Here is a 14,814-nt window from a genome sequence, read left to right on the forward strand (position 1 = left end):
TTATTTTTTTAAACAGAGTAATTACTTATTGTTTATTTTAAAAGATGTGAAAAGTCTTAGTCATCGCTTTTAGTGGACAAAGTGAAAAAACTAATCTTAGAATGTCCACAGGAAGAGAAGATTGCAGAAGTAAAGAAAATTACAAGGTTTTAATTTTAAAAATGTATTGTTGGTTAATGAAGATGCATTGCAAAATACAAAATCATGAGAATTATTTTTTAAATTGTGATCTTGATTAAGGAACTTAATTTTTCTTAGCTGTATTGTCTTATGTTTAAAAATTAAAATAATGATATATATCCGTGAGGATTCTTGTGAGTATTCAGTATTATTTGTAAACTACCTATTTTATTACCTAGCTCTCAGTAAATTGTTTGGTGATAGTTTTTATGATCATCATCATCTTGTGGCTTAAACCAACAACCATTTATTTTTGTTCTTTTAAATCTCTCATGAGTCTCATTGACTGTGCTCAGCTATGCATTTATTTTTCTCCATGTGGAGTTGTCTGGAGCTGCAGTTACCTGGAAGGCTTTTTGGGCTGAGAGCTTATCTAGGCCTGGGAGCCTGAGCACCTGTTTTCTCCTGGAGACTTTCCATGTGCTGCAAGCTTTCCTCATCATTGCAGCAGATTCTAGAAGACAGAGTTCCAAGAAAGAAGGGCAAAACAGGAATCTTATACCCTAGCCTCAGAAATCACATAGCATCACTTCTGTTGTGTTCTGTTGGTCACAGGAAATCACTGGGCAGCTCTAAGGGGAGTAGAAAAAGACTCCTGTTTTTGGTAGAGCAGTGACAAAATCACACTGCAAAAGAACATGTGGGATGAGAGATATTTCTTTAGCCATCTTTGGAAATCAATTCTGCCTATACTATAAAAGAAGGATGGAAAAGCTCCCTGTGTAGATTTGAAAAAATGTCCAAGATAAATTGCTAAGTGAGAAAAGCTAGGTAGAGAAAAAACACTGTATAATATACTAGTATCAGTGTAAGAAAGTGGTGAGAAAAGAATATTTTTGTGTTTTCTTATCTGTATCTTTAAAATCTCTGAAAATATATGTAAAAAACTAATGCCAGTGGGTGCCTGTTGGGGATGGAAATTGGGCAGAGAGGGGATATAGTTACAGGCTTCTCGCTGTATGTCTTTCTGCACTTGTAAAAAACAATTTGAATATTTAAATAACTTTTATTTTTAAATACCCCATGGTTACATTTTTAAACTTGATTCACTGTAGCTTCATGTTAGAGTTTAGAATCTTAGCATTTAAATGAATTTCAGATGCCATTTAGTCCTATCATCTGTACTTTTTTTACTTTAAATCATTTTTTTAATTATAGTTGGCATACAAGATGATATTATTTTCAGGTGTCCAACCCAGTAGTTAGACCCTATCACCTGCATTAAAGTAAGAATCCAGTCTATATATTTCCTAACATAGTGTCATCTAGCTTTTGTAAGAAAAATTTACTTCCAAGATAGTGAATTCTGTTGTTTTATACATTTTTAAATACTCTATCAAAAACTCTTTTTTTTTTTTTATTGCATTAACTAACTATATTGAATTCACTGGATGATTTGTTCACAAAACACACTGTATTTAACAGAAACATTGCTGTAACAGTTTTATGGCATATTTCTATATGTCAAATGGCATTGAATTATAATTTCAACTATATTAATTTTATAATGTAGCTTTATCTGAAATTTATTCATAATTGATGCTTATAATACTGAAGGTTGATTACTGGAAAAGTTGGATTAACAAAAGCTATTAAAATAATTATTTCAAAGGTACTTTTCTTTTTAGATTACTATGCCATGCTATGAAAGACCACATAGTTCGTGTTGCAAATGAAGCTGAGTTTATTTTGAACAGACAGAGGGCTGAGGATGTACATAAACATGCAGAGTTCGAGGTAAGATTTTTGGAGCAGATTAAATTCTGCTTTTCTTTTTATAAGTCAGCCATCACTGATGGTAAGCTTACATTAAGAAGGGTGTTTTGAAAAGGAAAATTTCACGGAAGGCATTTGAGTTCTTTAGTAAATGTCAAACTCAGAGTATTAGTTTATTTTTACCTCATTTACAGCATGAACAGATCCCTCCAGCCCTGTCAGTAACCACTCGGTAGACTGAAGTTCTTCTAAGTTAAAGGCAAATAGAATTTTGAAATGCAATTACTTTCATAGTTTTTAAGCGAGCAAAGATTACTTACCGTTAGATATGAGTATAACAAGGGGTTATATAAAGAAACTCAGTTTTACCAAATATTCAATAATTTATTATTTGTTTATATGTCCATCTTTAGAGTGTCCACAGAACATTTTAGTTTAGATTTTATTTTTATGAGTGATATCTTATTGACAATTGAAGCATTGCTATTCTGTCATATATATGTAGATCTATATGTATATATGGAAATACAATAGTTTAAAAACCCTCATAAGTACTTTGAGTAAAGAACAAATTAACAATCATTTCTATTTTATATTTAAACACTAAAGGATGTTGAAGTACTATATATTCCATAGAAATCATTTTTTTAATTTAAAATAGCATTTCTATATTTATAACATGACAATAATTATTCACCATTATTTATATTGCCCCAATTCAACAAATATTTTTATTTTAGTGGTTTAAATATAGCAATTACTTCAGTTCATTCAGTTAACAAAACAAAAATGGTTTCAGAAATATTTAGGTGACCTGGTATTTGGCTTATGTTGGACTGCCAGTGGCCTTGAAAATAATAAATAACTTCTCCGATGTATTCTGAATCCATATGCGAACAAGTGCTCTATGGCTGGAAGCCGGAGCCCAAGATTTCAGATTTGATGAGGTTTTTATCTCAGTAAACCAGCTCTCTTAGTCGTGCAAGTTGATATCTTAGGTCTGGTGATCTCTGACCTGGCCAGCTGAAAAGCACGAGACAGAGAAATAGCTGTTGGCACTTTAATACCAATAACGTCTGCTTCATTTGTCAGATGAGACAGCATACACTTGTCATATGTGATTGCAAAAACCTTATTTTGAAAAAATACCAAATATTTTAAACTTTGATTAAAGTACATTAACAATTAAGTGTTTGTCAAAGTGAAGATTTGTATCACCTGAAAAATAAATAACATTTGGCTATTTATCAGTCTACAATGCTATAATCTGGATAACAGTATAGTCGTATTCTGGAAGAATATCTTTAGGTGTAAAATATATGAGAACTCTAAGCACAAGAATATTTCATTAATTTTCTACTTCTTTTTAGTAAATAAGATTTAGAATATTAACTGAATTCCATGCAGGATCACTTTGACTCAATTATACAGGGTGGGGCAAAAATAGGTTAACAGTTGTGAATACGCAACACCCCACAGTTTATTCTTGTGTTATTATCTATTAATTATTGTATTATTTTCCATACAAACAACTGTAACTCTACTTTTGTCCACTCTGTAATTCTACTAAGAAAATCAAGACATTTTATGGGGTATAAGCAAATTAATATCTGTCATGTGAAAACATTTAACAGAATTTTATGAAGCTAGATATTAGTTACTAGCTTTAACACATATTTACTCAAAATGATATTAACTAAGTGCAGTGTTTTTTAGCCTTTTTTAAATTATTGCCCCCCTAAGGAATCTTTTTAGACGGTTTTTATCCTAATTGTTTCCCAGTGATATTTTATTGCCATCAATATGCTGCTTACCTATTTCTGTACTGTATATACATCTCTATTTTATATATAAAAAGAGCAAGTTTGTGTGTGTTTTTCACATACACCCAACATCAGTTTTTACCCCATTGGGGATGAGATTACTTTATTGAGGCTTCATGGCAAAGGGTGATAAGCTATGAAGGGGGACATGAAGACTGAGTGATTTTTCTATTATGTATACATAAAATACTGATTTAAATCTAATTTTCAGAGTACTACCAGTGTTACTTAATGATTGTACATTGTTTATTAACCCAAATGTTTGTTTCTTGTTTTTTTTAAGTTAGGTCTGTATTAGTAAATGCATTGATTGTGTGTTTGTGTTTTGGGGGAGGGGTATGTATGTAGTGTATGTAGTTTACCAAACAGTTATCATTTTTAAATTGCAAAGTATTTTATAAAATTCCTGACATTTTACTGGGACTTTTTGAGGAATTTCTGTCTTCCATATAAGCCTGTAATTAAGAGAAAAAGTATATTTAATCTGAGATGGGTGCTTCATGGTTAAGTTTTTCTTAGTTAACTGTAATTGTTAAGGAAGAAAAATGAAATTTTAATTTTATTCTCCAATGAGCTAATGAAATATTAACTTCATTATGGAGGCAGATCATTGTACTAATTGGTGATTTCCTGTACAAAAAGATGAATTGGAATACAAATTAATCCTTCTTAGATTACCATAGGGTTATTTTTCTGAAAGAAATAATTTGTGGTAGTAGTTTATGACAATAGATAGGTGGAAGGGACATTTAAATACCTTCCATGAAACAGTCTTTTCCATAGTAATGATAAATGTGAACTAGTTATATGTATTTATTTAGATGTATAATTTTCTTTCCTTCCTTATTATATGACTCATGTTACATTACCCATTTGGTAATGTTAAAATTTTCAGTCAATCGACCCTATACTAAAGTTATCATTAAAAAAATCAAACATGATTAGAGAAATGATAATCTTGAACCTTTTGCTACACAATGAGAATGATTAGCTATGTTACTAATACCAATGGGCATGAATACAGATAGCTAACATTATCCAAACATTATTTTACATATACATATGTATAAACACATACAAAGAACACATTTTTACAAGTTTGAAAGGGGAATAAAATTTCAAAAGATTACATTATCTGAGTTTATTAGCCTTTAACTTAAAATTAGATGTCATTCCTTTCTAATGCACAGTGGAAGTTATACATTAATCATTATTCAGTGTTTGTATTTCTTTATATAGTCGCAGTGTGCCCAGTATGCTGCTGATAGGAGAGAGGAAGAAAAGATGTGTGACCATCTTATTAGTGCTGCTAAACATCGAGATCATGTTACAGCAAATCAACTGAAACAGAAGATCCTTAACATTCTCACAAATAAGCATGGTGCTTGGGGAGCAGTTTCTCATAGGTGAGTTATAACAAATTATAAGTAAATAATTACTCATAGATTAATTATGATAGAAGTAAAAATGACTATTTTTAAATTATTTAGAAAATATGGTTGGAAGTATTAAAAATTACTATAATTTTTTCATATTTTTAGTAATGTCTCTTTAGAATGGTTTAGAAGAAAATCTAAACTTTTAAAAGTAGCTCCTATGGAAATTATTTCTAATTTAGAATTATGTGTAACATAATACAAAGTTTGTTTAGGTAAGTATTTTAATCTTAAATAATCAAACCGTCCAACTTCGTAAATTTATTATCATTCTTAATTTTTCTTATATGCAAGTAATAATATAAGCATTTACTATGGAGAAGTAATATATTCTTTTTAAATTTTTTTCTTCCATAGGAAGGATTTTGGCATTTATGATATAGTATAATTAAAATTAGTTGTTTTTCAATTATAGTTTTGTGGGCATAAAATTATGAAATTTTATGGGTATAAATTTCTTTTTCTTCCATACGTTTAAGTTTTCTAGGAAACTAGTAGTGAAGTAGCATATTTAGATTGTTAATGTTCATTTGTATATCTTCATTTTATTTTATTCCATTAAGTATTTTTATTAATTCTCTGGCAGAGTTTAGGGGTTAGTTAATTATGCACAGGACACTACTAAGAATAACTCTGGTAGAAGTGATTCTTTTAGATAGCAAAGAACATTTGGATATGACCAGGGTAGTATATGACCAACTGTCCTTGCATTTCAAGTATAAGATAGATGTAAAAGAACTTCCTTACTTTTGAATGTAAAGTAAAATTATAACTTAATGTCTTTAAAAATAGTCAATACTCAATATTTGTTATAATAATAGCAACACAGTGACATCTAACATCAATCAAATATTTATTGTGTGCCAGAACCCAAACTAAAAACTTTACATGGATTACTTTGTTTAACCTTCAGATATCTCTATGAAGGTTTATACTGAAATTTTCTACATATTTCAATGAAGAAACTGAAGCTTTCAGAGGATAGGTAAATGTACATAGTATCACACAGACTGTCCAAATAGTGGCAGAGTGTGTCAGTCAGGATTCTCCAGAGAAATTCAGAAACAGACCCATAGAATATATGTGAGACATAGAGATATAAATAGAGACATAGACACAGATATAGATTTATTTTAAAGAGTTGGTTTATGATTGTGGGGTCTGGCAAGTGTGTAGGGCAGGCTGACAGGCCAGAAACTCAGGCAGATTTTTGTTATAGTCTTGAGGCAGAATTCCTTCATCTCCAGGAAACCTGTCTTTTTGCTTAAGACCTTCATGTAATTAGAGGAGGCCCATCTACATTATTGAGAATATTAACATCTTTTACTTAAAGTCAATTGTGTAGAGGTGTTAATCACACCTACAAAATATCTCAGAGTAACATCTTAACTAGTATTTGGCCAAACCACTGAGCACCATGGCCTGGCCAAGTTGACACATAAAGTTTAACCATCCTACAGAGTAGCAATCACATGAACATTTTGCCCAGCTGTAGACATTGTCTCTCATTTTGTGTCCTCTGAATGGGATTTACCTACCTACTTATATATAGTCAGGACTATAGCAATATATTGCTAATAATTCAGCTCAAATGATTTGGGATATTGCCTTAAATGTATAAAGGTTTAGGTTTTAATATTTTATTGTGCAATTAAAATACAGCTATAAGACAGTGATCTTTATAATGTCAGTCACGTGTTAATATATCAAATGCACTCTTTGTTCAGCTTACCTTTTGTGATATCTCACTAGATTGACAGAAAGACTAGCAGTAGGATCCCTCAGAAAAGTATATGTCTTCTGTCCCTTCCTACACATTAATTTCCAGTGCTGATTAAATAAAAAAACATGAAGCCTTTTTATTATCATTATTTCCTAACTGGGCCATTAAACTTTAAATCTTTAAGGGCAGGTTGTGTTCTCTATAATCTTCCCTAGATTTTGATTAACTAATAAGGCACAGTCATTGAACTGCTTCTGCTTCCCTTTTTTGTCTTAACTCTCTAGGCAATTTTATCTAGTCTCATGGCTTAAAAATATTACCAATATGTTCATAACTCCAAAATTTATTGTCTCTGATCCAGATCTCTCTCTCTTCTCCAGACCTGTATATCCATATACCTATATGGCATCTTTCACTTGGGTATCTATTAGTTATCTTACACTTAAGATGACAAAACTGAACTCCTAAGGTTTTCTCCCAAACCAGTTCCTCGTGTAATTTTCTCCATCTCAGCCAAGGGAAACTCTAGTCTTACAGATGCCCGGGCCATAAATCTTGTTCTTATCCTTAACTGCTTTTCAGACACCCAGTGTTGAACCTTTCAGCAAATCCTATTGTGTTTGCCATAAAATATATCCCGCATTTGATCACTTCTCACCATTACCTTTGATGTTGCCTGATCCAAGGTACCACCATTTTCCACTTCTTGCATCAGCATTTTCAGTAGCCTTTCTGCTTCTGCTCTTGTCCTTATAAAGTCCATTCTCAACTCAACAGCCTGAGTGATTCTTATTAAAGTGTATATTCTTTTTCTCCTCTGCTCTGACACCTCTGGAGCTATACTGTGTAAGAGAGTAACCACAAGTCAAGTCACATGTGGCTATTCAAATTTAATTAATAAAAATTAAATTTAACTAAAGTTTCAGTGCTGCAGTTGTACTACGCATACTCCTTAGCCACATGCGGCTGGGGCTGCCATTAGACTGTCAGAGCATTCCCGCCGCTGCATAAAGCTCTACCGGGAGCACTGCCCCACAGGCTTCCCACGTTCCTGAAAGAGGAAAACCACACAATGATCTGCAAAGACAAAGTGTGCTGTATTTGATAGAATGGTAAGAGAACTCCACTCTGATGAAGAAACTCTTGAGCAAAGACCTATCTGAGCATTTCGAGCAGAGAGAACAGCATACAAAAGAAGGAGGTGCTTGGTCTGTTCACAGAATAGGCACAGGCCAGTTTGGCAGGAGAAGAATGGGAGATGGGTGAGAAGGTCTCTGGTTTTTGCCTTTGTTAGCTTTCCGACCTCTCCTCCCGTTTTTCCAGGACCACACTGCCTTGGTTACCGTGGCTTCATAGTGCTCCCTGGAGTTGGCAGCATCGGCCCTGCAGCCCATACTTTCTCCTTCCAAGGAGCCTTATTATTATTATTTTTTATCTTCACCCGAGGACACTTTTTTCCATTGCTTTTCAGAGAGAGTGGAAGGAAGAGAGAGAGAGAGAGAGAGAGAGAGAGAGATCAGTGTGAGAGGCACACTGATTGGTTGCCTCCCCTCTGAGTCCCAACAGGGGGCCCGAATCGAGCCTGCAACGGAGGCCTGTACCCTTGACTGCCATCCAAGCCGCGACCCTCTGGCCAATGCTCTAGCCACTTGGCCACGCCAGCCAGGGCAAGAGCCTTTTTAATGTGATTTCCCATACCACTTAGTCACTCTCTAACTTGCAATATATAGTTATATGTTTTTATTTTATTCATTTAATGAACAGGTAATTATTGAGCTCTTGCTTGTGCTAGCACAGTGATGAACAAAACAGACTTGCTCCCTGCCTCAAATAGTTTATAGTATAGTAGGAGAGACTGATATTAAACAAATACTTATAAGAATAGAAGATACAAATACAAACTTTGGCAAATACTAGGAAAGAAAAACTTAGGGTAATGTGAGAGAGAGTATAACAAAGGATCTTCACTTTAGCTTAGGGAGTCAGAGGAGACTTCTTTGAAGACGTTCTGTTTAAGCCAAGTACTAAAGGCATGAGCAAGAGATAGAAAAGGGTTGGGTGTAAAACATCCAGGAGAGAACTGTTACAGAGACTTGGAGCTTGGAACTAATAAAGTAATAAACTGAACAGAAAGGAGGCTTATATGTCTACAGCTTAGTGAGCAATGGGGCTAGTGGCTTGAGTTGAGGCTAGATAGGAACCAGATTACTTAAATCTTATAGATTATGTAAAAGATTTGAGACTATATTCTGAGTATGAAAAGCAGTGAAGGATTTTGAGCAAAAGAGGAACATGATCGGCCCTTGCCTGAATGGCTCAGTGGTTGGAGCATTGGCCTGCGCAAGGGCGGGGGGGGTGTCTCGGGTTCAATCCCAGGACAAGGGCAGTACCTGGGTTGTAGGTTCCACCCCCGCCCCATGTCGAGGCAACCATTCGATGTGTCTCTCACATTGATGTTTTTCTCTCTCTCTTTCTCTCTCCCACCCACCTCCCTTCCACTCCTTCTGGAAAGCAATGAAAGAAATAACCTCACTCCTTGGATGAGGATTTAAAAATAAAAGAGTAACATGATCTGATTCATGTTTTAAAAGATTAGTCTGGCTACTTTATGAAGACATACACTGGAAGAAATAGGGAAGTATAGTAACCCTAATTATAGCCAAATTCAAATGTCACCCTTTCTATAGCATTACCTGGCTTCCTCTATCTTTCCTAACTAGGCCTACTTCATATTTTGAGGTCATTATCTGTATTGCCATTGTCTATATCACTTAATGTTTTATAGCTGTGTGAATGTGCCTGTCTCTTTTAATAGACTTATGGAGGGATTCAATCCTTAATTGGACAAGTAAAATAGCATATATATTTATATCCATGTTACCAAATACATGATAAAGCTGAGGCATTTCATCCCTATAATGTTCTATTTGCTGTTTGACAAAATAAAATGTTTAATTTTAACTTGATATTTTACTTTTATTTTTGACTCAGTGGTGCTGCTGGATCAAACATATTATTAGCTTTTAAATTAATATTATTGATCTTTATTTCAGCTCTGAGGAAAAACTAGAACTTGAAAGCTCCTTTAAAATGCATACTCAAGAATTAATGCTATTAAATAATAGTATACACAGTTTTTCTTCATTTATTTTATATTTTTGGATCACATTTCCTATTCCTTAAAGCCCACAAGCCAAATTTAAAAATGGGCAAAGCACCTGAATAGTCATTTTTCCAAAGAAGATGCATGAATGGCCAACAGGTACTTGAAAAAGTGCTCAACATAACTAATCATTTGGGAAATGCAAATTAAAACCATATCACCTTATACCTGTTAAAATAGCTGTCATAAAAAAGATAAGAGTTAACAAATACTAAGTAGGATGTGGAGAAAATGGAACCCTAGTTCACTTTTGATGGGACCATAAAGTGGTACAGCCGCTGTAGAAAGCAGTATGGAGGTTCCTCAAACAATTAAAAATAGAAATACCATATGATCTAGCAATTTCACTTCTGGGAATACATAGAAAGGAAACACAAACACTACCTCCAAGAGATATCTACATCTTCATGCTCATAGCAGTATTGTTTACAATAACCAAAACATGGAAACAACTGTAGTATCCATCATCAGATGAAAGAATAAAGAAACTCTGGCACACACACGTATATACACATACATACACGCAATGGAGTATTATTCATCCATACATTGAAAAAAAGGAAAGAAGGGAATTCTGCCATTTGTGACAACGTGAATGGCCCTAACATTATGCTAAATGAAATAAGTCAGACAGGAAAGGACAAATACTGTATGATCTGATTTATATGTGGAACCAAAATGGGGAAAAGGGGGAGAAAATACTCATAGAAAAAGAAATGAGAATTGTGGTTACAAGAGGTTGGGGTGGGGGTAGAGGGAATTGGATGAAGGTGGTCAAAAGTTACAAACTTCCAGTTATAATAAGTACTAGGAATGTAATGTACAGCATGATGATTATAGTTAATAACACTGGTGTATTTTATATATGAAAGTTAGAGTAAATACTAAGAGTTGTCATCTCAGGAAAAAAATCCTTTTTTTTCTTTATCATTTTTTCGGTATCTGTATGAGATGGTTGACGTTAATTAACTTTATTATGGTAATCATTTTACAAAATATGTAAATCAAACATTATGCCGTATTCCTTAAAATTATACAGTGTTGTATGTCAATATCTCAATAAAAGTGTAAAAAAAAAAACTACATAAGCCATGACAACCTAAATTAAAATCAAGAGATTATAATAGACCCTGACATAAAAAAATATTCACCTATAGGTATGTATATATTTATATATATATATATTTTATATATTTTTATATATGTTTTTATCTCCCACTTTAAAATTTTTTTTTTATTATTATTTTTTAATCCTCACCTGAAGATATTTTTTCCATTGCTTTTCATGAAGAGTGGAAGGGAGAGAGAGAGAAACATCGATGTGAGAGAGACACATCCATTGATTGCCTTCAGCGTGTACCCCAACCAGATCTGGGGATTGAGCCTGCAACGGAAGTATGCTCCCTTGACTGGAATCGAACCCAGGACCCTTCAGTCTGTGGGCCTATGCTCTAACCACTGAGATAAACTGGCTAGGGCTCTCACACTTTTTAGTGTGCATTTTTATATAAGCATTACTACTGAGATTTTATTTCCTAATAATATGTTGGTAGAAATTTTAATTTATTGAGGAAAGCTATGTACTAGCAGTAACCCTTTTAATTATTTTCACATCTAATATGAATAATGAAATGGAAAGCACTTCTGTCCTGGCCCGTGTGGCTCAGTTGGTTAGAGCTTCGTCCTGTACACCATAAGGTGGCGTGTTTGATTCCTGATCAGGGCGTACACCCAGGTTGTGTGTTCAATCCCTGCTTATGCCTCTCTCACATTAATGTTTTCTCTCTCTCTCTCTCTCCCCCACCAACCTTCCTCTCTCTAAAATCATTTTTAAAATGTTGTGTTTTTTTTTAAATAAGAATAAAAATCACTTCTTAAACAGGAATAAGACTCAGAAATCTAGAACTTTAGAGAATATTTTTAAGTTTTACAAGTGCAACACCTGAATTGAATGGACATTGGAACTACTCCCCACAGAAAGGAAGATAAAACTTGCAGACTGAACTTAACAGGGTTGATTGACTGCTAAAACAAAAATAAACAAATATTTTTAAAGGAGGTTAACAGGATCCATTGTCTCACAATATAATACTTAAGATATCCAAGATACAATAAAAAATTACTTAATATATAAAGAATCAGGAAGCTCTTAATATTTTTCAAAGAACAGCAATCAGCAGATACCAATTCCAAGTTGACCCAGAAGATGGAACTGTCAGATAAAGATTTAAAAGCAGCTATTAAAACCATCTCCTACAAAATAAAGATAAATAGTTTTTAAATGAGTAGAAAGGTAGAATACCTCAGCAGAGAAATAGAAAGTATGAAAAAGAACCAAATGAAAATGAAAATTATAATACCTGAAATTTAAAAAATCACTAATGAGCTCAGCAGTAGAATGGAGATCACAGAAGATAGAGTGCGTAAACTTTAGATCAACCAAAACTCTACAACTGAAGAACAAAGACAAAAGATCCGGGTGGGGGTGAAAAGAGCCTCAGGCGCCTGTGGGACAATATCAAAAGGTCTACATTCATAGTCTTGAAACTCCACAAAAAGAGGAGAATGGGATTGGTACAGAGGATTTACTCAAGGAAAAAATGGTTGAGCCCGGGCCAGCACGGCTCAGTGGTTAAGCGTTGAACTAAGATCCAAGAGATCGAGGTTCAATTCCTGGTCAGGGCACATGCCCGGGTTGTGGGCTCAATCCCCAGTAGGGGGAGTGCATGAAGCAGCCAATCAATAACTCTTGCATCATTGATGTTTCTATCTGTCTCTCGGCCTCTCCCTTCCTCTCTCTGAGATCAATAAAGATATTTTTTTTTATAAATTAAGGGGAAAAAAGAAAAAATGTTTGAAAACTTAACAAATTAGGTCTCAGGTGTCAAGTTAGAGACTCAAGATAATCAGAAACCCAAAACAGGATACATGCAATAAAAACTATGCCCAGACATATCATAATCAATCTTCTGAAACCCAAATATAAAGAAAAGAATCCTGACAGATGCCAGAGGAAAACACAATACATTACATATAAGGGAACAGTTCACATAATTATAACTTTCTCATCGAAAATGATGATGGACAGCAAAATAATTGCTAGCCCAAAATTTTGTATTTAACCAAAATATCCTTCAGAAATGAAAGCAAATTTAAAACATCCTCAAATGAAGGAAAACTAAGAGAATTCCTCACTAGCAGACATTTTCTCAAAGAAATGCTGACAGATTTATTTAAGGAGAAGGGGGCAAAACACTGGGGAACTTGGAAATTAGGAATAAAAAGAAGGAAGAGTTGTTTTGTTTTGTTTCATTTTTTCCCCCCAAAGATGCGAAGGCAAGTTAATTGAAAAATGAAAGTCTTTTCAACAAATAACACTGGAACAATTGAACATTCATAGGAAAAAATTTCACCTATGGTTCGTACCTTATTCAAAATTTAACTTAAAATGTATTGTAGAAATGTACAATGTAAAACTATAAAATTTCTGGAAGAAAACATAGGAGAAAAAAAATCTCTGCGACCTTGCTTGAGTTGATCAAAGAGCTATTACATACAGCACCAAAACCCTGATCAATTAAAAAAAAAGATCATACAATGAACATTATCTTGGGTCATTTGGGCTACTAAAAAAAAATACCATAGATTGGGTGGCTTATAAACAGCAGAAATGTATTTCTCATAGTTCTGGAAGCTGGGAAGCCTGAGATCATAAAACCCGCTGATTCACTGTCTGGTGAGCCCCCACTTCCTGGTTCTTAGAGGGCTGTCTTCTTGCTGTATCTTCACAAGGTGAGAGAGTCAAAGAATCTTTCTGGGTCTGCTTTATAAGGGCACTAATCCCATTCCTGAGGTCTTCATCTTCATGATCTAATCACCTTCTAAAGGGTCCACCTCTAGATGCTATCACATTGGGAATTAGCTTTCAACATATGAATTTTCAGTGGGCATAAACATTCAGTCTGTAGCAGACTTCATCAAATTAAATGTGTGTGTGTGTGTGTGTGTGTAAGAGACTTTTGAGAATTCTCTCCATCTGGGAAAACAACTGGGAAAAGGTGTTGGCAAAACACATGTTTTCCAAAGAACTTACAAGTATAAAGTCTATAAGTAAATAAAAATAAACAAGTATATATACGCACTTTCAAAACTTAACAATAAGAAAACAAACAGTGCAATAAAAAATTAAGCAAAACATTTGAACAGACACTTCACCCCAGACAATCCATATAAGCACATGGAAAGATACTCAATATCCTTACCTTTTTTAAAAATATATCTTTATTGATTTCAGAATGATGAAGGGAGAGGGAGAGAGTTAGAAACATCAATGATGAGAGAGTCATTGATCGGCTGCCTCCTGCATGCTCCCCACCAGGATCAAGCCCTCAACCCACACGAGCAGTGTGGCTCAGTGGTTGAACATCAACCTATGATATAGGAGATCACAGTTCGATTCCCAGTCAGGTGCTCAGGTGTGGGTTCAGTCCCCAGTGGGGGCGTGCAGGAGGCAGCCGACCGATGATTTTCTTTCATCATTGAAGTATCTATCCCTCTCTCCCTCTCCCGTCCTCTCTCTGAAATCAATCAAAATATATTTCAAAAAATTACAACATAAAACAGATACCACTCTTCATTTATTAGAATGACTAAAATTAAAAGCCTAACCACGAAAGATTTGGCAAAGATGTAAAAGCAGCTGGGACTCTCCTACATTGCTGGTGGAAAATGGTACAGTCTCTTTGGAAAGCAGTTTGGCAGTTTTTTATACAG

The 14,814-nt window shown here is 34.2% G+C and overlaps 1 protein-coding gene across 1 annotated transcript in view; it reads left to right on the plus strand.

The window, feature by feature from the left end:
* NBEA (neurobeachin) overlaps nucleotides 1-14,814 on the plus strand; it is an 817,699-nt gene that overhangs the window by 442,133 nt on the left and 360,752 nt on the right. The window contains exons 36-37 of the mRNA XM_081128332.1: nucleotides 1,809-1,917; nucleotides 4,959-5,125. Of these exons, the coding sequence (XP_080984458.1) occupies nucleotides 1,809-1,917; nucleotides 4,959-5,125 (276 nt within the window). The remainder of the gene's footprint in view (nucleotides 1-1,808; nucleotides 1,918-4,958; nucleotides 5,126-14,814) is intronic.

The sequence above is a fragment of the Miniopterus schreibersii genome (genome assembly GCF_964146895.1).
Source record: "Miniopterus schreibersii genome assembly, chromosome: 2".
Classification (NCBI taxonomy): domain Eukaryota; kingdom Metazoa; phylum Chordata; class Mammalia; order Chiroptera; family Miniopteridae; genus Miniopterus; species Miniopterus schreibersii.